The sequence below is a fragment of the Bombina bombina genome, chromosome 1 (genome assembly GCF_027579735.1).
Source record: "Bombina bombina isolate aBomBom1 chromosome 1, aBomBom1.pri, whole genome shotgun sequence".
Classification (NCBI taxonomy): Eukaryota; Metazoa; Chordata; class Amphibia; order Anura; family Bombinatoridae; genus Bombina; species Bombina bombina.
The window spans coordinates 1,203,937,071-1,203,963,997 of NC_069499.1; the positions used below are offsets into that span (position 1 = coordinate 1,203,937,071).

Sequence of the window (26,927 nt, forward strand, 5' to 3'; positions counted from 1 at the left end):
GTGTGTGTGAGAGTGTGTGTGAGAGTGTGTGTGAGAGTGTGTGTGAGAGTGTGTGTGAGAGTGTGTGTGAGAGTGTGTGTGAGAGTGTGTGTGAGAGTGTGTGTGAGAGTGTGTGTGAGAGTGTGTGTGAGAGTGTGTGTGAGAGTGTGTGTGAGAGTGTGTGTGAGAGTGTGTGTGAGAGTGTGTGTGAGAGTGTGTGTGAGAGTGTGTGTGAGAGTGTGTGTGAGAGTGTGTGTGAGAGTGTGTGTGAGAGTGTGTGTGAGAGTGTGTGTGAGAGTGTGTGTGAGAGTGTGTGTGAGAGTGTGTGTGAGAGTGTGAGAGTGTGTGTGAGAGTGTGTGTGAGAGTGTGTGTGAGAGTGTGTGTGAGAGTGTGTGTGAGAGTGTGTGTGAGAGTGTGTGTGAGAGTGTGTGTGAGAGTGTGTGTGAGAGTGTGTGTGAGAGTGTGTGTGAGAGTGTGTGTGAGAGTGTGTGTGAGAGTGTGTGTGAGAGTGTGTGTGAGAGTGTGTGTGAGAGTGTGTGTGAGAGTGTGTGTGAGAGTGTGTGTGAGAGTGTGTGTGAGAGTGTGTGTGAGAGTGTGTGTGAGAGTGTGTGTGAGAGTGTGTGTGAGAGTGTGTGTGAGAGTGTGTGTGAGAGTGTGTGTGAGAGTGTGTGTGAGAGTGTGTGTGAGAGTGTGTGTGAGAGTGTGTGTGAGAGTGTGTGTGAGAGTGTGTGTGAGAGTGTGTGTGAGAGTGTGTGTGAGAGTGTGTGTGAGAGTGTGTGTGAGAGTGTGTGTGAGAGTGTGTGTGTGTGGTATTCATGCATGCATATTAAGGAAAATTGAATCCCTGCAAGCTCAACCTGTTTTGATGGTTTTGTATTTTCAAAGAGCAAAAAACAGCTAGCTCATTTAAAAAAATAAACCAAAGAAACAAAAAACTCTGGATTCATTTTATACTCTTCAGCTGGTATAACAAGTCATTGCAAACCCATTAAGGGGAATACAGTTTTACAGTACACTGTCCCTTTAAATCTGATTAAAAGGGACATGAAAGTCAAAAATGTTCTCTCATGATTCAAATAAAAACTTTCAAATTTACCTGTACTATCAAATTTGCTTCATTTTCTATGTATCCTTTGATGGAGTGGTAATGCACTACTTGGAGCCAGCTGAACACATCAGGTGAGACAATAACAAAAGGCATATACAGTATGTGCAGCCACAATTCAGTAGCTAGCTACTAGCAGTGCATTGCTGCTCTTAAACATAAGTGTGCTTTAAAAAAAAAAAAAACCTAGTGAAGGAAGAAAATTAGATCATATAAGTAAATTGGAACAAACAACTATCTGAAACATGAAAATTAAAATTTTGGGTATTACATCCCTTTAAAAAAAAATAAAAAAATAAGTGTTTATAATATGGCCACATGTAGCATAAAACAACAAACATGTCTCCTACGTCAGGGTTCGACAAACCCAGGAGCCAGGTAGCCACTGGCTCCTAGAATTTTACCCCTGGCTCCTAACTTTTTGGGTGCTTCTCCATAGATATATTTACAAATACCACTGCCTGGCTCCTAAAAATATGTCCGGCTCCTAAAACTTCTTACTTGCTCCTAAATTTTAAACAGATTTGTCGACCACTGTCCTACGTATATGGTATAGATCCTATATTTTGAACAAAGCTGTTTGACATATAGATTGCAAGAGTGAGTCTCTGCCCATTGAATTATTTTGGTAACCTCTATCATCGCTAGAGAACTCTTTGTTCCCCCCTGATGATTGATATATGCTACAGTGGTGATATTGTCTGACTGGAATCTTATGAATCTGGCCGAAGCCAGCTGAGGCCACGCCTGAAGCGCGTTGAATATCGCTCTCAGTTCTAGAATATTTATCGGGAGGAGAGCCTCCTCCTGAGTCCACAATCCCTGTGCTTTCAGGGAATTCCAGGCTGCACCCCAGCCCAATAGGCTGGAGTTCGTCGTCACTAAAAAATAAAACTTACCTGGATAGGCTCAATGACCTAAATATGTATAGCTTAGAGGAGAGAAGGGAAAGAGGTGATATGATAGCAACTTTCAAGTACATTAAAGGGTTTAGTAAAACTGAGGCTGTGGGTATTTTACATAAAATGGAAAATTCAAGAACAAGGGGTCATGAGCTCAAGTTAAAGGGTAGTAGATTCAGGAGTAATTTGAGGAAGCACTTCTTTACAGAAAGAGTGATTGATTTATGGAATAAACTTCCTCAAGAGGTAGTAGCAACAACTGTGGGGGACTTTAAAAATGCATGGGACAAGCATAAGGCTATCCTACTTGTTCCAAGTCTGGTTAGGTCTCCAGACTGACTTGGATTGAGCAAGATTCCCCTCTTGCTTTGCGGCAGGGGAAGAGGGACCACCTTTGAAGTTTCGAAAGGAACGAAAATTATTTTGTTTGGTCCTCATCTTATTCGTCTTATCCTGAGGAAGGGCATGGCCTTTCCCTCCAGTGATGTCTGAAATGATCTTTCAGTTCAGGCCCGAATAGGGTCTTACCCTTGAAAGGAATGGCTAAAAGCTTAGATTTTGATGACACATCAGCAGACCAGGACTTAAGCCATAAAGCTCTGCGCGCTAAAATGGCAAAACCTGAATTCTTCGCCTCTAATTTAGCCAATTGAAAAGCGGCATCAGTAATGAAAGAATTAGCTAACTTGAGAGCCCTAATTCTATCCAGAATATCATCTAATGAAGTCTCGACCTGAAGAGCCTCTTCCAGAGCCTCAAACCAAAAGGACATGGCAGTAGTTACAGGAACAATGCACGCTATAGGTTGGAGAAGAAAACCTTGATGAACAAATATTTTCTTCAGGAGACCCTCTAATTTTTTATCCATAGGATCTTTGAAAGCACAACTGTCCTCAATAGGTATAGTTGTACGCTTAGCCAAGGTAGAAATAGCTCCCTCCACCTTAGGGACCGTCTGCCACGAGTCCCGCACAGCGTCTGATATGGGAAACATTTTCTTAAAAGTAGGAGGGGGAGCGAACGGAATACCTGGTCTATCCCACTCCTTAGTAACAATTTCCGAAATCCTCTTAGGGACCGGAAAAACATCAGTGCAGGCAGGAACCTCTAGGAATTTGTCCATTTTACACAATTTCTCTGGAACTACAATAGGGTCACAATCATCCAGAGTCGCTAAAACCTCCCTGAGCAATAAGCGAAGGTGTTCTAGTTTAAATTTAAAAGCCGTCATATTTGAATCTGTCTGAGGGAACATATTTTCAGAAATATCTCCCTCTACCAGCAAATCCCTCACTTCAGAACATTGTGAGGGTACATCGGATATAGCTAATAAAGCGTCAGAGGGCTCAGCGTTTGTTCTCACACCAGACCTACTGCACTTCCCCTGCAACCCTGGCAGCTTAGATAAAACCTCAGTGAGGGTAGTATTCATAACTACGGCCATATCTTGCAGGGTGAAAGAATTAGACGCACTAGAAGTACTTGGCGTTGTTTGAGCGGGCATTAACGGTTGTGACACTTGGGGAGAATTAGAAGGCATAACCTGATTCTCTTCTGACTGAGAATCATCCGCCGACATACTTTTAGTAGCTAAAATATGTTCTTTACAATGTATTGACCTTTCAGTGCATGAGGGACACATTCTAAGTGGAGGTTCCACAATGGCTTCTAAACATATTGAACATTGACTTTCCTCAATGTCAGACATGTTGAACAGGCTAGTAATGACTACAAACAAGCATGAAAACACTTTATTTAGTGAAAAAAATAATCTTAAAAAAACAGTACTGCGCCTTTAAGAGAGAGAGAAAAAAAAAAAAGCATACACGTTCTGCAAAACAGCCTAAACATGCACCAAATTTTTCAAAATTGTGTATGTAGACCCACTATAGGTAGTTAAGATTGCACCACAAAATTTTTTAACAATTAACCACTTAATGTCCAAACCGGATCGAAAATAGGCCCAGATCCGGAAAAAGACCCCTCAGCACCTTGCCACAGCCCTGCTGTGGCCCTACCTGTCCTCAGGGATCAAAAGTGTGGGGTAAAAGCTTCGATTTGGCCCAAAACATACACCAGGGCCCTCAGGAGTTAGAGCTTGCTGACAAACTAACCGCGCATCTGAGGCGTGAAAACAGGCCCCGCCCATCTCACTCGATGTTTCCTGAGCCTCAAAGAACCGCACCAGAGCGGTTATAACTAGCCATGTGGGTTCCAAGACCCGAAAGTTAAGCCATGTGTGCCCTAATAAAGTTGCCCAAACGTTTATTGCCCACAAAAACGTTAAAGCACTCCCATCCAAAAAACGTTTGCTCACAAACATTTTACATTCAGTGTCAACCATATATGTAATTGGCCCCATAAGCAAGCTAAGTAATGCCCTTCATTTAGCTCTAGGATTACTGCTTACCCTTACCCTCCTGGGTATAATGTCAGCCTTTCTGAAATACAGTCTCTCCAGAAAAAATATGACTGAACATACCTCATTGCTGCATAGCATGAAACCGTTCCTCACACTGAAGTTTCCTTTACTCCTCAGCCTCTGTGGGAACAGCAATAGACCTTAGTTACAAATGCTATGATCATCATCCTCCAGACAGCAGTCTTCATCCATCTGCTGCCTGAGAGTAAATAGTACAAACCGGTACCATTTAAAAATAACAAACTCTTGATTGAAGAAATTAAAAACGAATATTTTATCACCTCTTTCACTTTACCCTTCCAAGTATTTAGAGTAGGCAAAGAGAATGACTGGGGGGTGGAGCCAAGGGAGGAGCTATATAGACAGCTCTGTTATGGTGCTCTTTGCCACTTCCTGTAGGGAAGGATAATATCCCACAAGGATGAATCCGTGGACTCGTCTTACCTTTATAGAAGAAAACAAATCTAAGGTGTAGGGAAGTAAACAAAAAACTAAAATAATGTGGTTGCATAAGTGTGCACACCCTCTTATAACTGGGGATGTAGCTATGTTCAGAATTAAGCAATCACATTCAAAACCATGTTAAATAAGAGTCATCACACACCTGCCATAATTTAAAGTGCCTCTGATTAACCCCAAATAAAGTTCAGCTGTTCTAGTAGGTCTTTCCTGACATTTTCTTAGTCGTGTCCTACACAAAAGCCATGGTCCGCAGAGAGCTTCCAAAGCATCAGATGGATCTCATTGTTAAAAGGTATCAGTCAGAAGGCTACAAAAGAATTTCCAAGGCATTAGATATACCATGGAACACAGTGAAGACAGTCATCAAGTGGAGAACATATGGCACAACAATGACATTACCAAGAACTGGATGTCTCTCCAAAATTGATGAAAAGACGAGAAGAAAACTGGTCTGGGAGGCTACCAAGAGGCCTACAGCAACATTAAATGAGCTGCAGGAATATTTAGCAAGTACTTGCTGTGTGGTACATGTGACAAAAATCTCCCGTATTCTTCATATGTTTGGGCTTTGGGGTAGACGGCAAGACAGAAGCCTTTTCTTACGAAGAAAAACATCCAAGCCCAGCTAAATTTAGCAAACACACATCTGAAGTGTCCCAAAAGCATGTGAGAAAAGGTGTTATGGTCTGATGAAACTAAGGTTGAAATTTTTGGCAATAATTCCTAAAGATATGTTTGGCGCAAAAACAACACTGCATATCACCAAGAGAGCCCCATACCCACAGTGAAACATGGTAATAGCAGAATCATGCTTTGGGGCTGTTTTTCTTCAGCTGGAACTGGGGCCTTATTCAAGGTAGAGGGAACACAAAACCTTCAGGCTTCTGCTAGAAAGCTGAACATGAAGAGGAACTTCATCTTTCAGCATGACAACGACCTAAAGCATACATCCAAATTAACAAAGGAATGGCTTCACCAGAAGAAGATTAAAGTTTTGGAACGGCCCAGCCAGAACCCAGACCTGAATCCAATCGAAAATCTGTGGGGTGATCTGAAGAGGGCTGTGCACAGGAGATGCCCTCGCAATCTGACAGATTTGGAGTGTTTTTGCAAAGAAGAGTGGCCAAATCTTGCCAAGTCAAGATGCGCCATGCTGTTAGACTCATACCCCAAAAGACTGAGTGCTGTAATAAAATCAAAAGTTGCTTCAACAAACCATTATTTTATTTTTACTTCCCTTCACCTAAAAGATTTCAGTTTGTTTTTCAATTGAGTTGCATAGTTTATAGGTCACATTAAAGGTGGAACGTTCTGAAATGATTTATCTTTGTCTCATTTTTTTACATCACAGAAACCTGCCATTTTAAAAGGGGTGTGTAGACTTTTTATATTGTGTGTGTGTGTATGTGTATGTGCGTGTGTGTATGTACATACATGCACACACCATTGTCTGGCTCTTAACCCCTTAAGGACAAGGCCATTTTTTAGTTTCTTTCCCTTAAAGGGACACTCAGGTTAAATTACATTTTCATGATTCAGATACAGCATGTCATTTTAAACAACTTTCCAATTTACTTCCATTAAAAAATGTGCACAGTCTTTTATATTTACAATTTTTGAGTAACCAGATCCTACTGAGCATGTGCAAGAATTCACATGTGTTGACTGGTCCTTTAAGGACCAAGGCTATTTTTACATTCCTGTAGTGTGTGTTTAGCCTTAATTTTCCTCTTACTCTTTTACTGTAGCTATACATATTCTATACCGTTTTTCTCGCCATTAAATCGACTTTCTAAAGATACCATTATTTTCATCATATTTTATAATTTATCATAATTTTTTTTATAAAATACGAGGGGAAAAAATGGAAAGAAAAAAAAAAAAAAAACTTTTTCTAACTTTGACCCCCCAAATCTGTTACACATCTACAACCACCAAAAACACCCATGCTAAAATAGTTTTTAAATTATGTCCCGAGTTAAGAAATATCGAATGTTTACATGTTCTTTGCTTTTAGCAAGTTATAGGGCAATAAATACAAGTAGCACTTAGCTAATTTTGAAAAAAAAAAAAAATGGTTTGGAAATAGCAATTACATTGGAACCCTGATATCTGTCAGGAATCCCTGAATATCCCTTGACATGTATATATTTATTTTTAGTAGACAACCCAAAGTATTGATCTAGGCCCATTTTGGTATATTTCATGCCACCATTTCACCACCAAATGCGATCAAATAAAAAAAAAATTGTTCACTTTTCACTAACCGTTTCACAAACTTCAGGTTTCTCACTAAAATTATTTATAAAAACCTTGTGCAATTATGGCACAAATGGTTGTAAATGCTTCTCTGGGATCCCCTTTGCTTAGAAATAGCAGACATTTATGGCTGTGGCATTACTTTTTGGTAATTAGAAGGCCGCTAAATGCCACTGCGCACCACACTTGTATTAGACCCAGAAGTAAAGGGGTTAATTAGGTAGCTTGTAGGGTTAATTTTAGCTTTAGGGTGGTGTAGTAGACAACCCAAAGTATTGATCTAGGCCCATTTTGATATATTTCATGACACCATTTCACCGCCAAATTGGATCAAATAAAAAAAATCGTTCACTTTTTCACTAACTTTGGGTTTCTTACTGAAATTATTTACAAACAGCTTGTGCAACTATGGCACAAATGGTTGTAAATGCTTCTCTGGGATCCCCTTTGTTCAGAAATAGACATATATGGCTGTGGCATAACTTTTTGGTAAATAGAAGGCTGCTAAATGCTGCTGTGCACCACACTTGTATTATGCTCAGCAGTGGCGGGTTAATTAGGTAGCTTGTAGGGAGCTTGAAGGGTTAATTGTAGCTTTAGTGTAGAGATCAGCCTCCCACCTGACACATCCCACCCCCTGATCCCTCCCAAACATCTCTCTTCCCTGCCCCACAATTGTCCCTGCCATCTTAAGTACTGGCAGAAAGTCTGCCAGTACTAAAATAAAAGGCTTTTTTTTTTATTAATTTTTTATTTTTTTTAAATCTCTCTGATCCCCCCCAAACAGCTCTATACGATATAACCCTTGTCCACTACCTATTTGCTGCCATCTTGGGTACTGGCAGCTGTCTACCAGTACCCAATTTGCCTCCCAAAAAAGTTTATTTTTTATTTTTTTTTATGTAATTAAAAATTTTCTGTACTGTAGCTGCCTCCCCCTCAATACCCTCCTCCCTCTCCCCCTCCCAGATCCTTTTGACTGTTATTTCCCCCCCTCCCTCTCTCCCATTTATTCATTGGTGGCAGTGGTTGTTACGCAATCGCGCGCACGCTCCCTGCAGGCCCCCCGCACCCGGCGTGCACATTGCACATTCAGGAACCGAATGCCGGGTAGCGATGGGCCACCCACCCGCCTCCCTGCAGCTGCTCCCACCCACCAACGATCGGGCCCATCGCTACCGGTGCAGAGACGGCCACAGAGTGGCTCTCTCTGCATCGGTTTTGGAAAAAAGGTATTGCAGTGATGCCTCAATATCGAGGCATCACAGCAATAAATTGAAAGCGGCTGGAAGACTTCCAGCCGCTTTAAACCCTAATGTCGTAAAGGGTACGTCGCTGGTCTTTAAAGACCAGTCTGTGTGCGACGTACCCTGTACGACATGCGTCGTTAAGGGGTTAAAGGACCAGTCAACACAGTAAATTTGCATAATCAACTAATGCAAGATAACAAGACAATGCAATAGCACTTAGTCTGAACTTCAAATGAGTAAGATTTTTTTTCCTGACAATTTTAACCCCTTAAGGACCACAGCACTTTTCCATTTTCTGTCCGTTTGGGACCAAGGCTATTTTTACATTTCTGCGGTGTTTGTGTTTAGCTGTAATTTTCCTCTTACTCATTTACTGTACCCACACATATTATATACTGTTTTTCTCGCCATTAAATGGACTTTCTAAACATACCATTATTTTCATCATATCTTATAATTTACTATAAAAAAAAATTATAAAATATGAGGAAAAAATTGAAAAAAAACACACTTTTTCTAACTTTGACCCCCAAAATCTGTTACACATCTACAACCACCAAAAAACACCCATGCTAAATAGTTTCTAAATTTTGTCCTGAGTTTAGAAATACCCAATGTTTACATGTGCTTTGCTTTTTTTGCAAGTTATAGGGAAATAAATACAAGTAGCACTTTGCTATTTCCAAACCACTTTTTTTAAAAATTAGCGCTAGTTACATTGGGATACTGATATCTTTCAGGAATCCCTGAATATCCCTTGACATGCATATATTTTTTTTTAGAAGACATCCCAAAGTATTGATCTAGACCCATTTTGGTATATTTCATGCCACCATTTCACTACCAAATGCGATCAAATAAAAAAATTTGTTCACTTTTTCACAAATTGTTTCACAAACTTTAGGTTTCTCACTGAAATTATTTACAAACAACTTGTGCAATTATGGCACAAATGGTTGTAAATGCTTCTCTGGGATCCCCTTTGTTCAGAAATTGCAGACATATATGGCTTTGGCATTGCTTTTTGGTATTTAGAAGGTCGCAAAATGCCACTGCGCACCACACATGTATTATGCCCAGCATTGAAGGGGTTAATTAGGAAGCTTGTAGGGAGCTTTTAGGGTTAATTTTAGCTTTAGTATAATGTAGTAGACAACCCAAAGTATTGATCTAGGCCCATTTTGGTATATTTCATGCCACCATTTCACCGCCAAATGCTAACAAATAAAAATAAAGCGTAAAATTTTTCACAATTTTAGGTTTCTCACTGAAATTATTTACAAACAGCTTGTGCAATTATGGCATAAATGGTTGTAAAAGCTTCTCTGGGATCCCCTTTGTTCAGAAATAGATGTATATGGCTTTGGCTTTGCTTTTTGGTAATTAGAAGGCAGCTAAATGCCGTTGCGCACCACACGTGTATAATGCCCAGCATTGAAGGGGTTAATTAGGGAGCTTGTAGGGAGCTTGCAGGGTTAATTTTAGCTTTAGTGTAGGTATCAACCTCCCACATGACACATCACACCCCCTGATCCCTCCCAAACAGCTCTCTTCCCTCCCCCACAATTGTCCCCGCCATCTTAAGTACTGGCAGTAAGTCTGCCAGTACTAAATTAAGAGTTTTTGGGGGATTTTAAAAAAAAAAAAAAAAAAAAAAAAAAAAAAAAAAAAGATAATTCTGCTCTGTAGGATCCCCCCTTAGCCCCCAACTTCCCTGATTCCCCCCCCCCCCCAAACAGCTCTCTAACCCCCCTCTCGGCCTTATTATGCGCCATATTGGGTACTGGCAGCTGTCTGCCAGTACCCAGTTTGAAATCAAATATGTTTTTTAGAACATTTTATTATTATGTTATTTTAAAAATAGTATTTTCTGTAGTGTAGCTGCCCCCCCCAACCTCCCACCCTCCCAGATCGTTAACATTTGTAAAACATTTGCCCCCCCTCAACCCCCTATCTCCCACCTTACAGTGTTTCATAGTGTAGGGTTCCCACGCACGCGCGCGCACCTGATCCCGCCCCCCTTCCCCACCGATGGCCGCCCACGATCAGCTCCCACCCACCAACGAACAGGGCCATTGATGGCCGATGCAGAGAGGGCCACAGGATGGCTCTCTCTTCATCGGACGGCTTAAAAATGTTATAGCAGGATGCCTCAATATCGAGGCATCACTGCTATAACATGAAAGCAGTTGGAAGTGATCAGGATCGCTTCCACTGCTTTCAAAGACCGACGTCGTACGGGGTACGTCATTGGTCATTAACTGCATTTTTTTGCAGGACGTACCCCATACGTGATTGGTCGTTAAGGGGTTAAAAGTTATGTCTTTTTCCACTCCCCCTGTACCATGTGACAGCCATCAGCCATTCACAAATGCATACACGCTTATTCTTGCACATGCTCAGTAGGAGCTTGTGACTCAAAAAGTTTAAATATAAAGAGACTGTGCACATTTTGTTAACGGAAGTAAATTGGAAAGTTGTTTAAAATTGCATGCTCTACCTGAATAATGAAAGGTTCATTTTGATTGTGTCCCTTTAAATATTCTGACTGGCTCCTAAATTTTAAACAGATGTGTCGACCCCTGCTTTAGGAATATTTTGGTATATGAAATTGCTAATTGAAAACACTACTCAATTAAATGGGCTGAGCTTGTAAAGAGAGGAGACCTAAATAGATAATCAGTGTAATTGACAGTCCTTATCTTATTTCGCAATCTTTACTCAAAGACCAATAATGAGAGAATGGAAAATTTAAATTTTTTGTATGTGTCGCACCACCAACTTGGAGTGTGATTTAATCTATACCTTCTTGCTTTTAAAATAACCTGTACTTAAGGGACATTGTACACTAGATTTCTCTATGCATAATTCTTTTGTAGATGATCCATTTATATAGCCCATCTGGGAGTGCTTTTGTAACGTATAGTTTTGCTTATTTTGCAAAAATGTAGATTTTGCTTACAGCAGCCCACAGCAAAAAAAAAAAAATGGCTAAGAGGTGACGTTTTCACCTCTTAGCCAATAGCCGTTCAGTAAATCCGGCTTGGCGCCCATGGGAGCCGGATTTACAGCACGGCTATTGGCTAAAAAGTGAAAACGTCACCTCTTAGCCAAAATTTTTTTTTTGCCGTGGGCTGCTGTACAAGGTAAACATAGCGATCGATTGAACCAAATAAAGGAGCTTTCTACATGAAGTATCTTATACTTCATAAGTGAAGATCCCCTTTATTTGTTTCAATAGTAAATCCTAGCGTTTGTCAAAAATTATGCTGAAAGTACCTTTATTCGCCCGTGAGTTTATGCCACGTGCCTCCAGCTGCCCAAGACAAAACACTATTTACTCAATGAGGTGACGGTTCCACCTCTTAGCCAATAGCATGCTAGCCATACGACATAATGCCAAAAGGACAAGCACTGCCATTGGCTAAGAGGTGGAATTTTCACCTCATTGAAAAAAAACGAGCTTTGCTATGGGTGGTCAGAGGCTCTTAATTTAGTGCTAAAACAGTGCAAAATAAAAAAAAAGGTACCTATCCAACAGTTTTTTTTTTTTTTTTTTAAACTGATGACTGAAGGTCGCCTTTTTTTAGTGATGGTAAAGTCCTAAAATCAAGACAACATAATGAATTTATTTGGAGGTAATTTTCTATAGCTACACTAGTTTTGTAGAAATGGTTATAAAGAACTGCAAAAAATGTTTTTTTAATTTTCATCCATTTTTAAAGGGACAGAGACAAAATATAATATGAACTTTAATTAATTTTTATTAATATTATTATTATTTTAATACTTGCCAGCAATTTTTAGACAATTGTTTTATGCAAACTATTTTTAATTAGCCCTTTTAAGATATGCACAGATCTCAACCTGTTTTATGGCACTTTAAGTTTAAATACTGAATTACTATTTTCAGTATTGCTATTTTATGTACCTATATATAGTATCACTAGAAAGCCATATTTGTCTGTTAAAATAAAAAATTTATATAATATGTATAAGTGCACTTAACAAGATAACAGATAATTAAAGTGAATGTAAATTTTGATGCTAAAATAAAGGTTTTAAAAATTTGATTAAAAACAGGGGCACTTTAATTCCTCAAAATTTACATTTCACTCGTGTTGTGAAAAAAAAAACCCACTTACCTTTTAATCTTGACAGCTGCTCCAGCTTCCTCCGCAAGCCACTTCCTGGGTCTAAAATGAGAAATCCGGCTTCCTCCAATCACGGCTTCAAATCAGACACCGATTCCCCGGGGGGAAGCCGTGATTGGAGGATGACCGGTCCATCATTTCTGACGTCAGAAATGGCTTGGGACGACCGGTCAAGTTTAAAAGGTAAGTATTTTTTCACGAGTGAAATATACATTTTGATGAAGTGTCCCTGTTTTTAATCAAATTTTTAAAAACCGGGCACTTTAGCATCAAAATTTACATTCACTTTAAGGTGAAACCAATAACAAGCAAAAATGTCAAAACAGTCTGTCTTAAAGTGATGGTAAATACTTCATGCTGAAAGCTCTTTGTTTGCAGTGTTCGCCACACTGAGCTGCTAAGGCAGCCCAAGGCAGAACGCTATTTGGCTGAGAGGTGACGTTTCTACCTCTTAGCCAATAACCAGTGTGGGAAATCCGGCACCAGACGGAAGCAAGCTGATTTCCCACACTGGCTATTGGCTAAGAGGTGGAAACGTCACCTCTCAGCCAAATAGCGTTCTGCCTTGGGCTGCCTTAGCAGCTCAGTGCGGCGAATGCTTAACAAATAAAGGAGCTTTCAGCATGAAGCATTTTATACTTCATGACTGAAAGTCCCCTTTATTTGTTCCAATGGTAAATCCTAGTGTTTCAGAAACGCTAGGAATTACCATCACTTTAAGCATGGAAACTGGGAAACTCCTTGGTCCTTAAGAGCAACAGTAAAGTCAAAATTAAACGTGTATTATTCATGTAGAGCATAAAATAAAAAATTACTTGCATTACCAATTGCACAATCTTTTTATGTGCACACTTTGAGTCACAGCTCCAAAAAGAGTTCAGTTTGATTTGAAATTCAAAGTGTTATTGTATGAATTTGTTTATTTTTAATGGATGGCTACACCACAGAAACAATCTTTTTTTATTTATAAATAAATGTGAAACTTCTACAAAACTGGGTACTGGCAGACAGCTGCTAGTACCCAAGATGGTGGAGAGCATTGGGAAAGGCGAGGACTCCTAAAGTGAAAAAAAATAAATAAATAAATAAAACATGCCCAAAAACTGCATAATGGCAGACTGTCTGCCAGTACCTAACATGGTGGTGAACAGAGCGGGGTGAGGGAAGAAAGATAGCTGTTTGGGAGGTAATCGCTACACTACAGCAAAAATTAAAAAAGGGACACAATTAAAAATTAAACTTTTTATGATTTAGATAGAGCATACAATTTTAAACAACTTCCCAATTTACTTCCATTGAAAAAAAAGGTGCACAGTCTCTTTATATTTACACTTTTTGAGTCACAATCTCCTACTGAGCATCTGCAAGAATTCACAGAATATTTGTGTATGCATCTGTAATTGGCTGATAGATATCACATGATAGGAGGAGTGGAAATAGACATAACTGAAATTTGTCAGAAAAAAAAAAAAAAAATCTACTACTCATTTGAGGTTCAGACTAGTGCTATTGCATTTTATTTTTATCATGCATTTGTTGATCATGCAAATCTACTGTATTTCCTGGTCCTTTATTTCAGAATTGTGGTGCGCAGCCACAATTAGCCACCTTCTCATTGCCAAAAGCCAATAGTAAAGCCATGTATGTCTTCTATTACTGAACATTTTTTTTAGTATGATCACCTTTGATGGCGTAACAATGACATGAAATACCAAAATGGGCATAGATCAATACCTTGGGATGTCTGAAAAGGAAAAAAAAAAAAAAAAGTGTTCTATTTGCTTGTTGCTTATCTGACAATACAAAGAAATGTAATTTAACATGCTGTTAAAGGGACAGTCAACCCAAATTTTCAAATAGGTAATTCCTATAAAGTTGCGATTTTTAGTTTGCACTGTAGCCTAATTGATTAGCCTAAATCGTTTATAAGCATTACTACTTACTTGTTTCTTACTTGCTATTTATAATGCCCGCCTGCCCCCTCCCATATTTCGTCATGATCGTCAGGTTGTTTAGTGTCCAGCTCTAACTCGGCTAATTCTGGTTATTCCACGCTCCTGTGTTTTTGCACATGCGCATTGCGCCGCTAACACTGTAGGGGAAGGAACTCAAAATCCTCTCAAGTTCCTAGACGTTTGGGTTGACTGTCCCTTTAACTGGAAATTAATTTACTTTTACAGTTAGAGTCCGAAGGAATGTCATTCCCCCTCGTCTCATTTGCATATGGGGTGCGCGGTGACCAATCAGAGATCTTTTTGGGTAAATGAGGGTGCGGCTGGGCGCAGTCCGGGGCTGGTATTGGTTTGGCTGTTCCCAGCTACTGTGTGGCTGTACGGGAGTCAATGGGAGTAGTGGGCTGCGGGGCAAGCAGGAGAAGTGCGGCACCTGGCGGGCTGCCTGCTGGTGCATCGCGGCTCTCTGTAGTGGTCCTGGCTATCATGCGCTGCGCTACTAGAAAAGACTAGTAGCCATTATACGTGCTGCCCAGGGGCAGGGTGTATGCTCTGAGCTTATAATGGGGCTGTCATTAGGGGAAATCAGGGGCTGTGTCCTCATGTACCGCTGTGCTTCTAGGTGATATGACCCCATGTGTGTGCTGCGATCGGACACAGTCATTGCCCACACGTGTAGCGATATCTTGTCCACCAATGTGGCACATTTCCGACACTGGCACATATCAAACCGCTTAATTTCATAGTACAGCACAGTGGTACAGGGGGTATCCAGGGGCAGTATACAATAAAAGAGATACACAGATCTCCCTGTCAGCAGCCCTATTACAACAGTGCTGGATGCTAGCGCTACACGTGAGGGAAATGACTGTGTCCGATCGCAGCACAAGGAACTTGAGAAAGAATTTTGAGTTCCTTCCCCCTACAGTGTTAGCGGAGCGTGGAATAACGAGAATTAGAGTTAGAGCTGGACGCTGAACATACCTGACGATCATGATGACGAAATATGGGAGGGGGCAGGCGGGCATTTTAAACAGCAAGTAAGAAACAAGTAGTAATGCTTTTAAACGATTTAGGCTAATAAATTAGGCTACAGTGCAAACTAAAAATTGTTAGCAACTTTATAGGAATTAACTATTTGAAAATTTGGGTTGACTGTCCCTTAAGTGAAATTAAATGCTGCTATTGCAATGTTTTATTTTGACTTAATTTGATATAGAATATCTATTATAATATTATATGTACAATATATTAGAGATGTATCACTCACTTCTGAAGAGCTCTGATATTTGCTATTTTAATTGAGAATGCCCAATCAATTACTTTAATATGGACATAGTATGAATCAACATATCTTAACGGAATTAAGGAGTACATTTTGTATTTATTACCAAATTGTGGGGATCATCATTTATTAGTTTATAAGTAATTTTTAACATTCATACAGAATAAGTTAATGTCCTGTGCAAAATTGTTTTTTTCTAGCTGTGAGAGACATGTGATGTCTTAATTTAAATAGGCATTAATACTTTTATGTTCACACATTCTTTACTGTGGCAGTCTGGAATATAGTCTTGTGGATGACATGCTCTACTGGTAAAAATAAAAATAGTTTTGCCTATTATTGTGGATTTATTTAATCATCATGCCACTACCAACAGACAAAGTTGCTAAAGTCACAAGTTATGTATTTTCACAGTCTAAAGATAATGCATAAGAACAATTTACACTTTCATTTCTTACACAAATTTAGCAAACTAGACTTTAGCAAGCTCCAGTCAACTCATAAGACTAAGCAGAGCGCTTGGTTAGAAGTCTTAAAATCATCACCAGGTTTGTTTTTCTAAATAAGCAAAAGTATACATTGTAAAAAAAACACTCCAAGGTGGGCTATATACAAAATGTTTATGCAAAGAAAAAGAACAAAATTTAGTGTACAATGTCCCTTTAATACAACAGTGTTAATTATGGGAAAGGGTATCAAAGGGATTCACTCTTTAAACAATAAAAATATTCAAGTAGACTGTCCCTTTAAAAATTATATATGCCTGTGACGTTCTTAATGATCTCACTACCTTTATACATTGTGAAAACATTGCAAATATGGAGAACCAAGACAGCTTAACTAAAAGGATCTGTAGAGACTAGGGTTGCACCGATACCATTTTTTTAAGACCGAGTACAAGTACCGATACTTTTTTTCAAATACTCACCGATACCAATTACTGATACTTTTTTATGTCATGACAGTTTACCTTATGATTTAAGATCACTTCTTTATAATTATGAACTGTATCTCAAAAGACATTTTGAAATAATAAAACAGTTTTATGTGCTTGTTGTCACAAAGTTTACAGAACATGTTTATAAATAAAAATATTACAATAACATAATAATAACAACAATAAATAACAGCTGTAGCAGCTAGGGCTGGAAAGCTACAATTTAAAGGGGGGGGATTACTGGATGCAATTGGGTTGTAGGGTGCCTATATAACTCATCAATCTGACATTTGTGCTTAATACAAAGTAATATAATTTAATTCTGAAATAAATATTGAGGAAGGAGTATCCCAGTAATCCTCTTTGAGAAAAATGGGGCATTTGCATTCTACTGACTCAACAGAAAATAGGGCTGGTCTTCATATTTTTCCAGGGCTGCTTTTTTTTCCCCAGTCCAGCTGGCTAAGGTTGTTCCTCAGAGTACAGTATGTTTTGAGCATAATTGTGCAAGAGGAGAACTAGTAGTATAACAGGCAATCTAGCAATTAGAATATTTTTTTAAAAGTTAGTGGCAAGTTCTTAAGGAACAGAATCATCTCTGCATTTTCAGCTATAAATCTGTTTCTGCTAACAGCAAGGACGTTTGACGTTAAGCTGAACAGTCTTTCACTTTTCACACTACTGCATGGGTTAGAAAGATATTTTTGGGCCATTAAATCTCAGTTTATTAACTGCCCAGTACTTCAGGGGTTTGTCTGAATGACTTCTCCGATGTACAATAATACAAATAACAGCAATTTGTATTGGCAGAACAATTTTTAGTTAAGTCTCCACTCCAGCTTAAAATGAAATGGGAACATGCAGTTTGAAAAATGCCACAAGATGGCGTATGGGTAGGAATTGGAGGTATTGGTTTAAGTATCGGTGCATTTGCACGAGTACAAGTACTCATGCAAATACTTGGTATCGGCACCGATACCGATACTAGTATCGGTGCAACCCTAGTAGAGACAAGCTTAAAAGCGACAGTCAAGTATAAATTAAACTTTCATTATTCAGATAGGACTTTTAATTTTAATTGACTTTCCAATTTACTTTTATCATCAAATTTGCTTTTTTTCTCTTGGTATTCTTAGTTTAAACTAAACATAGGTAGGCTCATATGCTAATTTCTAAGCCTTTGAGGGCTGCCTCTTATCACATGCTTTTTAAATCTCTTTTCAACACAAAGACAGAAAGTACACATGGGCTATATAGATAACACTGTGTTCAGGCACAGAGGGTTATTTAAGATCTAGCACAATACAATGCTAAATTTAAGACAATAGATAATAAACAGTCACAGTCATGTGATCAGGGGGCTGGAAGAAGGTTCCTAGATACAAGGTAATCAGAGGTAAAAGTACATTAATATAACTGTTGGTTGTGCAAAACTGGGGAATGAGTAATAAAGGGATTATCTATCTTTTAAAACAATAACAATTCTATGGTTGACTGTCCCTTTAAAGGGACACTGAAACCAAATTTTTTCTTTTTCGATTCAGATAGAGCATGCAATTTTAAGCAACTTTCTCATTTACTCCTATTATCAATTTTTCTTCGTTCTCTTGCTATCTTTATTTGAAAAAGGCATCAGCTTTTTTGGTTCAGAACTCTGGACAGCACTTTATAGGTGGATGAATGTATACACCAATCAGCAAGAACCACCCAGGTTGTTCACCAAAAATGGGACGGCATCTAAACTTACATTTCAAATAAAGATACCAAGAGAATGAAGAAAATTTCATAATATGAGTAAATTAGAAAATTGCTTAAAATTTCATGCCCTGAATCATGAAAGAAAAAATGTGGGTTCAGTGTCCCTTTAAAGGGACATAATACCTAATCATTTTCTTTCATGATTCATACAAAGCATATATTAAAACAACTTTCCGTTTTATTTCTATGCTCTAATATGCTTCAATCTCTTTGTTAAAGGAGCAGCAATACACTACTGGGAGCTAGGAGAACAAATATGATGAGCCAATGACAAGAGGCATATAACGTGTAGCCACCAAATAGCATCTAGCGCCTCCTAGTAGTGCACTGCAGCTCCTGAGCCAACCTAGGTATACTTTTAAACAAAGGATACCAAGAGAAGGAAACATACGTAAATTGGAAAGTTGTATAAAAAAAATTGCATGCTATTTCTGAATTATAAAACAAAAATTTTGTTTTTCATGTTCCTTTAAAAAGGGACAGTGTACTGCAAAATTAGTTTCCCTTTAATGATTTTCCAGCTGCATGGTATAAAATGTATAGCTTGTTTGATTAATGTTACTGAAATAGCCGGTTTTTTTCCTATGGGCTGAGATTTTAGGGAGCACACTCATCCTGTCTATTGCTATGCAAAAAGGTCTCCTTACTGTATCTGTACTATATAAAAGTAATCTTCTACAAAACATTGATGCAAAGAGAAATCTAGTGTACAATGTCCCTTTGACAATAGCAACAGAAAACATTTTACTCCCCCCCCCCAACATGGGAGTGAAATTTATTTGGCAGCTCTTGCTTTAAACTTTTCTTTGGCCAGTACTTGAGTATTAAAATTTTAAATTACAAATAAAATAAAGCTGAAATACCTATTTGTAAATAGTTTAATACGCTCCAACAGCTTAAATGGATAACTGAGAATGCATTAAAGGTGAGAAAAGTTTACAGTACACAGTCCCTTTAAATGGACAATAAACACACTCTGCAATATACAATCATTTTGCCCCCTTTCAAACTATTTCTCTCTTAAAATTGTACATTTTTGATTGAGAATACACACACTGCAGACTTCTTAAAGGGATAGTAAAGTCAAACTCATGATTCAAATAGAGCATGTGATTTATAAATAAAAAAATATCCAATCTACTTCTATAATCAAATACGCTTTACACTCTTATTATCCGTTGTTAGGAGTAAAGCTAGGTAGGCTGAGAGGAGCTCAAGAGCATGCATGTGTCTTTAGCAGTAGTATTTTCATCTATGTATAACATTGCTATAAAAAAATGTTGCAAACAGCTACAAGATGGCTGGAGACACACACTCCTGAGTTCACCTAGGATTACTCTTTAAAGTGATGGTAAATTCTAGCGTTTCGAGGGGAAAAAACACACTAGGATATACCTTCATTTCTTCATATTTTTTATTTATTTTTTAACTGATGAGTAGGTCCCTTTAGACACAGCTTCATTGCTTACCTAAGCGCCTCTGGCCGCCCACAGCACAGATAAGCTTTTCAATGAGGAGACGTGTCCACCTCTTACCCAATAGCCGTGCTAGCCTACAGCATAATGCTGAAGGGCAAGCAGGCTATTGGCTAAGAGGTGGAAATGTCTACTCATTGAAAAAATTAATAGAAGTAAATTAGAAAATTGTTTAAAATATCATGCTATATCCAATGAATGCAAGTTTAATTCTGACATAACTGTCCCTTTAACCAATAGGACAAGGCTCGACAAAACCAGGAGCCAGGTAGCCACTGGCTCCTAGAATTTTACCCCTGGCTCCTAATTTTTGGGGCTACTCTCCATAGATTTATTTACAAATACCACTCACTGGCTCCTAAATATTCGTACTGGCTCCTAAATTTTAAACAGAATTGTCGACCCCTGCAATAGGACGTACATGCATGTCATGCGGTATGAAGCCCATCATACTGCGTAACATATATAAGTCGCCGCTGCAGGAAGATACAGCAGGCTCGGGTGTAAAGTGACAGCCAAAAGCTGCTGTTCCTGAACTGCAGGCACCTCTCTTCATATGGTATCTGAGAACGATTGGTGTCTAGTTACATTATAAAGGCGGATGCCCGATAGTTGCACAGTGACACTGTGTGTCACTGTTTGCAACGATCATTTGCTGGTGCCGGCGGGAGGTGTGAGAGAGACCCTACCTACAGAAAATGTTTTTCACAGCTAGAGGGCGTTAGTTCACGTGTGCCTTATACATAACATTGTGCTCACGCCCGTGAAGTTATTTAAGAGTCGGCACTAACTGCCTGAAATGCAAGTCTATCAAAAACTGAGATAAGGGGGCATTCTGCAGAAACTTAGATACAAGTTAATAACAGAGGTAAAAAGTATTTTAATAGAACAGTGTTGGTTATGCAAATCTGGGGAATGGTAAATAAAGGGATTATCTATATTTTTAACAACAACATTTTTGGCGTTTACTGTCCCTTTAAATGTGTTATTTATACACCACGGTGCCATCTAAAATAAAGCTCTAGCAAATATTTATAGGCTTCTAAATTATTTGCTAGCTTGGTTACCCACTTTATTTTATTTCACGGTACTAAATACATAGGAACAATGTTTTGGGGTTCAAATATTTTGTTATTGCCATAACCACTTTTAAAAATTGTGTAAGAATAGGCTAATGCATTAGTAACAATGAGATAATGCAATTTTAGACTGCGATAAATGAGATATAAAAAAAAAAAAAAAAAAAGTTATAACTCAAAAGCATAGCAGTGCATTTGAAATACACACACACACATAAACAAAGCACAGTGTATGCACTCTCACCAAAAATATTACATCCGCCGGGGTGCTGTTTGGATGTCAATAGTAGAAAATTATAAAGCATTTGCCGGACTTCAGACAACTGTGCAAAAAAGGTTTATTAAAAAGGTGACTTTCGGGGTAAACAAACCCTGAAACGTCACCTTTAATAAATCTTTTTTTGCACAGTTGTCTGAAGTCCAGCGAGTGATTATATATATATATATATATATATATATATATATATATATATATATATATAAAATTCTGGATCCTTCGTATCTAAATGCAGAAGTAAGCAACAGTTTATGTTCTTCGGATATTTTCGTAGCCAGATTGATTTCTGTAAAAGATCGCCACACTAAGATCTTTTACAGGAATCAAAATTTCCCCCTGTACATGCTCTGGATTGCCTGTGACATCCGGTAAGAGCACTCAAAGCATGCATATGAGGTACATGGTCATGAGCAATACTGATAGCAGGTCACTTGTAGCCTGTGACATAAAAAAAAATTAAAAAAAAAAAAAAAAGACTATTTTTTGAAAATGCATGCATTGTGCAAAATAATGCTTCAAAATTAACTATGTGCATTCCAAAAAGAAGTTTGTCTTTGCTTCTAATCTGAAAAAACTGCTGGAAATAAATTGCAATTTTACATTATTTATCTGGCTTAGTAATCAGTCTATTGTCTATGGTAAAAAAAAAAAGCAGTCAGTAGAGATCACTCTCAGATACACATACTAAAATGACCACTCCAACTTGCCTGTGTGAGTTTGACTAAGTAAGTGGCATACATGACAATCCACTCTGACAGGCACGGGCTATACAGTGATGTCATCCACCCTTGCAGGCAAGGGATTTGGGTATAAGATTCCATGCAAGACTGCGCACTGCTAGGCAGCCCTGCCATGCAAGAGGGTGCACAGCTACACATTCAACTCTCACAGGCAGGTTGTGTACTATTGGGTAGACCTCCCTGTGTCACAAGGGGTGTACCGCTACAGTCATCTTTTACACAAAGTAGCCCTCCCTGTCAAAAAAGGAATGTACCGCTACAGTCATCTTTTAAAGCCTAGAGGTGTCCCACCAAGTAGCCCCTTCCCTGTCAGGCAATCCTCCTTCACCGCCTAGAGGTGTCCCACCAAGTAGCCCCTTCCCTGTCAGGCAATCCTCCTTCACCGCCTAGAGGTGTCCCCACCAAGTAGCCCCTTCCCTGTCAGGCAATCCTCCTTCACTGCCTAGAGGTGTCCCCACCAAGTAGCCCCTTCCCTGTCAGGCAATCCTCCTTCACTGCCTAGAGGTGTCCCACCAAGTAGCCCCTTCCCTGTCAGGCAATCCTCCTTCACCGCCTAGAGGTGTCCCACCAAGTAGCCCCTTCCCTGTCAGGCAATCCTCCTTCACCGCCTAGAGGTGTCCCACCAAGTAGCCCCTTCCCTGTCAGGCAATCCTCCTTCACCGCCTAGAGGTGTCCCACCAAGTAGCCCCTTCCCTGTCAGGCAATCCTCCTTCACCGCCTAGAGGTGTCCCACCAAGTAGCCCCTTCCCTGTCAGGCAATCCTCCTTCACCGCCTAGAGGTGTCCCACCAAGTAGCCCCTTCCCTGTCAGGTAATCCTCCTTCACTGCCTAGAGGTGTCCCACCAAGTAGCCCCTTCCCTGTCAGGCAATCCTCCTTCACTGCCTAGAGGTGTCCCACCAAGTAGCCCCTTCCCTGCCAGGCAATGCTCCTTCACCGCCTAGAGGTGTCCCACCAAGTAGCCCCTTCACCGCCTAGAGGTGTCCCACCAAGTAGCCCCTTCCCTTTCAGGCAATGCTCCTTCACCGCCTAGAGGTGTCCCACCAAGTAGCCCCTTCCCTGCCAGGCAATGCTCCTCCACCGTCCAGAGGTGTCCCACCAAGTAGCCCCTTCCATGTCAAGCAATCCTCCTTCACTGCCTAGGAGGTGTCCCACCACGTAGTCCTTTCCCGGTCATGCAATCCTCCTTTACTGCCTAGAGGTGTACCACAAAGTAGCCCTTTCCCTGTCACACAATCCTCCTTCACCGCCTAGGAGGTGTCCCATCAAGTAGCCCCTTCCCTGTCAAGCAATCCTCCTTCACTGCCTAGGAGGTGTCCCACCACATAGTCCTTTCCCGGTCATGCAATCCTCCTTTACTGCCTAGAGGTGTACCACCAAGTAGCCCTTTCCCTGTCACACAATCCTCCTTCACCGCCTAGGAGGTGTCCCATCAAGTAGCCCCTTCCCTGTCAAGCAATCCTCCTTCACTGCCTAGGAGGTGTCCCACCACGTAGTCCTTTCCCGGTCATGCAATCCTCCTTTACTGCCTAGAGGTGTACCACCAACTAGCCCTTTCCCTGTCACACAATCATCCTTCACCGCCTAGAGGTGTACCTCCCTGTCACTCAAGGAGTGTGACGCAGTAATCCTTCACAGGTAAGAGGTGTAGTGGTAATGCATTCTACTGACAGGTAAGTTGTCAACTGCTAGGAAGTCCTCAATAAATGCATTAAAAACCTCTGGCAGGCTCCGAAATGCAACTGTTTACTAAATGAACCTTGCAGTAAGGCAGCAACCTGAACAAAATCACCCATAACTGTTAGTGCAGCAATCTAAAATGTTTATGAAAGTTAACTACTAAAACTCATTAAAATTTGTCTGCAGTCATTGTGAAATGTCTGAGCAGTGGAATAGCATTGAATACTGACGCCCAGTGCCAAAACCTCTGCTTTTGTTTACATAAGAGTATTAACTAATTAATCTAATTTCAATCTAAAATTATGCTTTGTTAATAAGCAATTCTGACTGACAGTAGGATGCTGGTTTCTACAATATGGCTCATGTTTTGATTGTAAAGTAGTTTGTTAACTCTTTACCTCTAAACACTTCTATTCAGAAGTGATTTTATTTACAAGAGACATATGGTGAACGTCCTTTCTTACTGCACCATATTTATAAACACAGCCAATATAACATAACAGAGTTCAGAGTAAGATTCTTGCCCAGATCTCCCAGCGCTACCCCCATAATCATCACCATACTAAAGTGTCTCTCAATCATGTATACGAGGGTCCCAGACTTATTTGGCACTAGGTTCACACACACATTAGCTCCCCCCTTACCTCTCGACTCAGTCCCAAGTCTGGTCCCAAGCCTGAGCTTCCCACGGTCACCTCCAGGATTTCAGCCGGTCTCTCTGACTGGTAATATCGGTAGTGATCGTGTTCACCAAGCTTCTCTTGTTTGATGCCAGTTAGGCTGTGAAGGAAGTCGGAGTGATGAGGCGGAGACCCCGGCTCCTTCTTGAGAATGAGGTCGGCCGAACCAGACGGGAGCAACTCGGACCCCAGACGAGTGAAGCTGGTGACGGGCGGAAGATGGCTGAACATGATCATGCTGGGCGGGAACGTGGGCTCCATGGCGGAGAGCGGAGACCCGGGCCTTGACCGGGGGGCGCACAGCACGAACAAGGCCGGACCACCTGATGTTTCACTGCAGACCCGACACTACAACCCACCAGGGACTGAGGCCCAGTCGCACACCAGACTCTCATACATCCTTACAGCCAACCTAGGCCGCATACACCGGCATTCGCCGTCGACTAAAGGAACAAACACGACGCCCGAAAGGTCCACAATAGAATCGGGTAATAGCCCTAACTGCGCAAGCGTAGCGGCTGTAAGCTTGCTACTGCGCAGCTGCAATACTGTAAGTACTTCTGTTCGGCATGCGCAAGATCCTGAGCGATTACAGTGAGCATGCGTGACGTCTTAAGTCATATTACAGCGAATTGGAGTCCGTTTAATAAATTCATCTGCGCCTGCGTCGCGCATACGAGGCTATTGCTGTTCTGAACAACGAACTAAGCCCGTTTTGCGCATGCGGTCTGCGTCTTTTTTTTTTTTTGCTTTTGCTCCCTGCGTCCAGTTGTTAAAAAGTGACGATTAAACTGGCGAGTTTACAAATTAATTTGTACTCATCTGAACGCGAAATTTGTACAGAAGGCAAAATCCAAATCAAATTGGTAACACTAATAACTCTGTAGGTTATGTTACTAATGTGTTAGTCATTATAGACCCCTAAAGCAAGACCCCCTCCCACAATGATTGTCTGTTATCTGTGCTTGGAACTGGAAGCCTTGATTCTTTTTGGAACGTAAAGGGAAAGTAAACTGTAAAATTGTTTTTCAAATGTCCAATTACTTGTTATACCAGCTGCATAGTATAAAATGTATGAGAATATATATATGAAATAGCTGGTTTTGTGCTTTGAAACCACAGCCTACAATGGGCTTAGCGTAGGGTTGCCACCCGCCCCGGTTTCACCTGGACAGTCCGGATCTGAGGCTCTGTGTCCCGGATCTAGCCTCAAATGCCCCGGGCTAAGCGCTCCCCTGGCGCAGCAGTGAGCACAGACTTTACAAAAAATAAGCTGTCCAGAGGAGCACTTAGCCCGGGGTTACTAAACCTGTGTTGTGTCGAATCTGAGGATCTATCAAAATCAGCAATTCCCGGAACCCCACTCACACATCTCTAGTATGCTAACACACACTATGCCTAACGTCCGCCCAGGCTACCTCCCACTTCTAATAAACTCCACCCAGGATACCTCCCCACTCCTCCAAAATGCCACTAAGCTACGTTGTGACAGATGAGCCGTCACATTTACTATGTTGACAACATAGTATTTGTGACAGCTTGTCACGTACGAGGCAGGGTATTTATTAGCCGTGTATTTCGTACTTACTACATAAAGTGGCATATGGCAGCGTTTATAATATTTAAAGAGCATATTTAAATATATCACCTATACTTATTGTGTTTATATGTAACGGCTCATCTGTCCCAACGTAGCTGGGTGGCATTTTGGAGGAATGGGGAGGTATCCTGGGTGGAGTTTAGTAGAAGTGGGAGGTAGCCTGGGCGGACGTTAGGCATAGTGTGTGTTAGCTTACTAGAGATGTGTGGGTGGGGTTCCAGGAATTGCCGATTCCCGATTTTGCTAGATCCCCAGATTCGACACAACACCGGGTAGGTGGAGTCTGCAGGAGAGACGGAGGATGATGTGGGAGGGGGAACAAGGTCCAGGAGTGGAGTCGTCACATCCTGCAGCAGAGAGAAAGGACATCGCGCGCACCCGCCCACCCGTTACACCAGTTACCCGACCGATCATTACACAAGTTACCCGCCCACCAGTTACCCGCCCACCAGTTACCCGAGTCCGGTCACACAGGTTCACGATGCCCCCAAGCTTAGCAATCCCAGGTAATGCTCTGTCTCATCACCATCTTTCTCATCTCCAAACACTGCTCCAATAATTTTGTAAACTTGTTGCCCAAAAGTTAGTGGCAATTATATTTTCTCTTAAACTTGTTAATCTGAGTTTAGCTTTTCTAAATAATTTTATTGGCTATACTTACAGCACTATTCTACTTGGTATTGGGTTTTCAACTTGGTATGTGTATATATATATATATTATATATATATATAATATATATTTATATTATATATATATATATAAATATTTTATATATACATATATACTGTATATATTATATATATATATATATATAATATATTTATATATATATATATTTTATATATATATATATATATAAATTCATTTCATAATGAATTTGAGGCCGCAAAAAGCCACGCCCTCTCCACTGCCACTTAAAATTTGTTATTTT

The 26,927-nt window shown here is 40.2% G+C and overlaps 1 protein-coding gene across 1 annotated transcript in view; it reads right to left on the bottom strand.

The window, feature by feature from the left end:
- Positions 1 to 24,886, bottom strand: part of LOC128647401 (zinc finger protein 281) — a 127,491-nt gene extending 102,605 nt beyond the window's left edge. Inside the window, exon 1 of the mRNA XM_053700190.1 lies at positions 24,360 to 24,886. Within this exon, the coding sequence (XP_053556165.1) occupies positions 24,360 to 24,656 (297 nt within the window). The 5' untranslated portion in view covers positions 24,657 to 24,886. The remainder of the gene's footprint in view (positions 1 to 24,359) is intronic.
- Between the last annotated feature and the right edge of the window lie 2,041 nt (positions 24,887 to 26,927).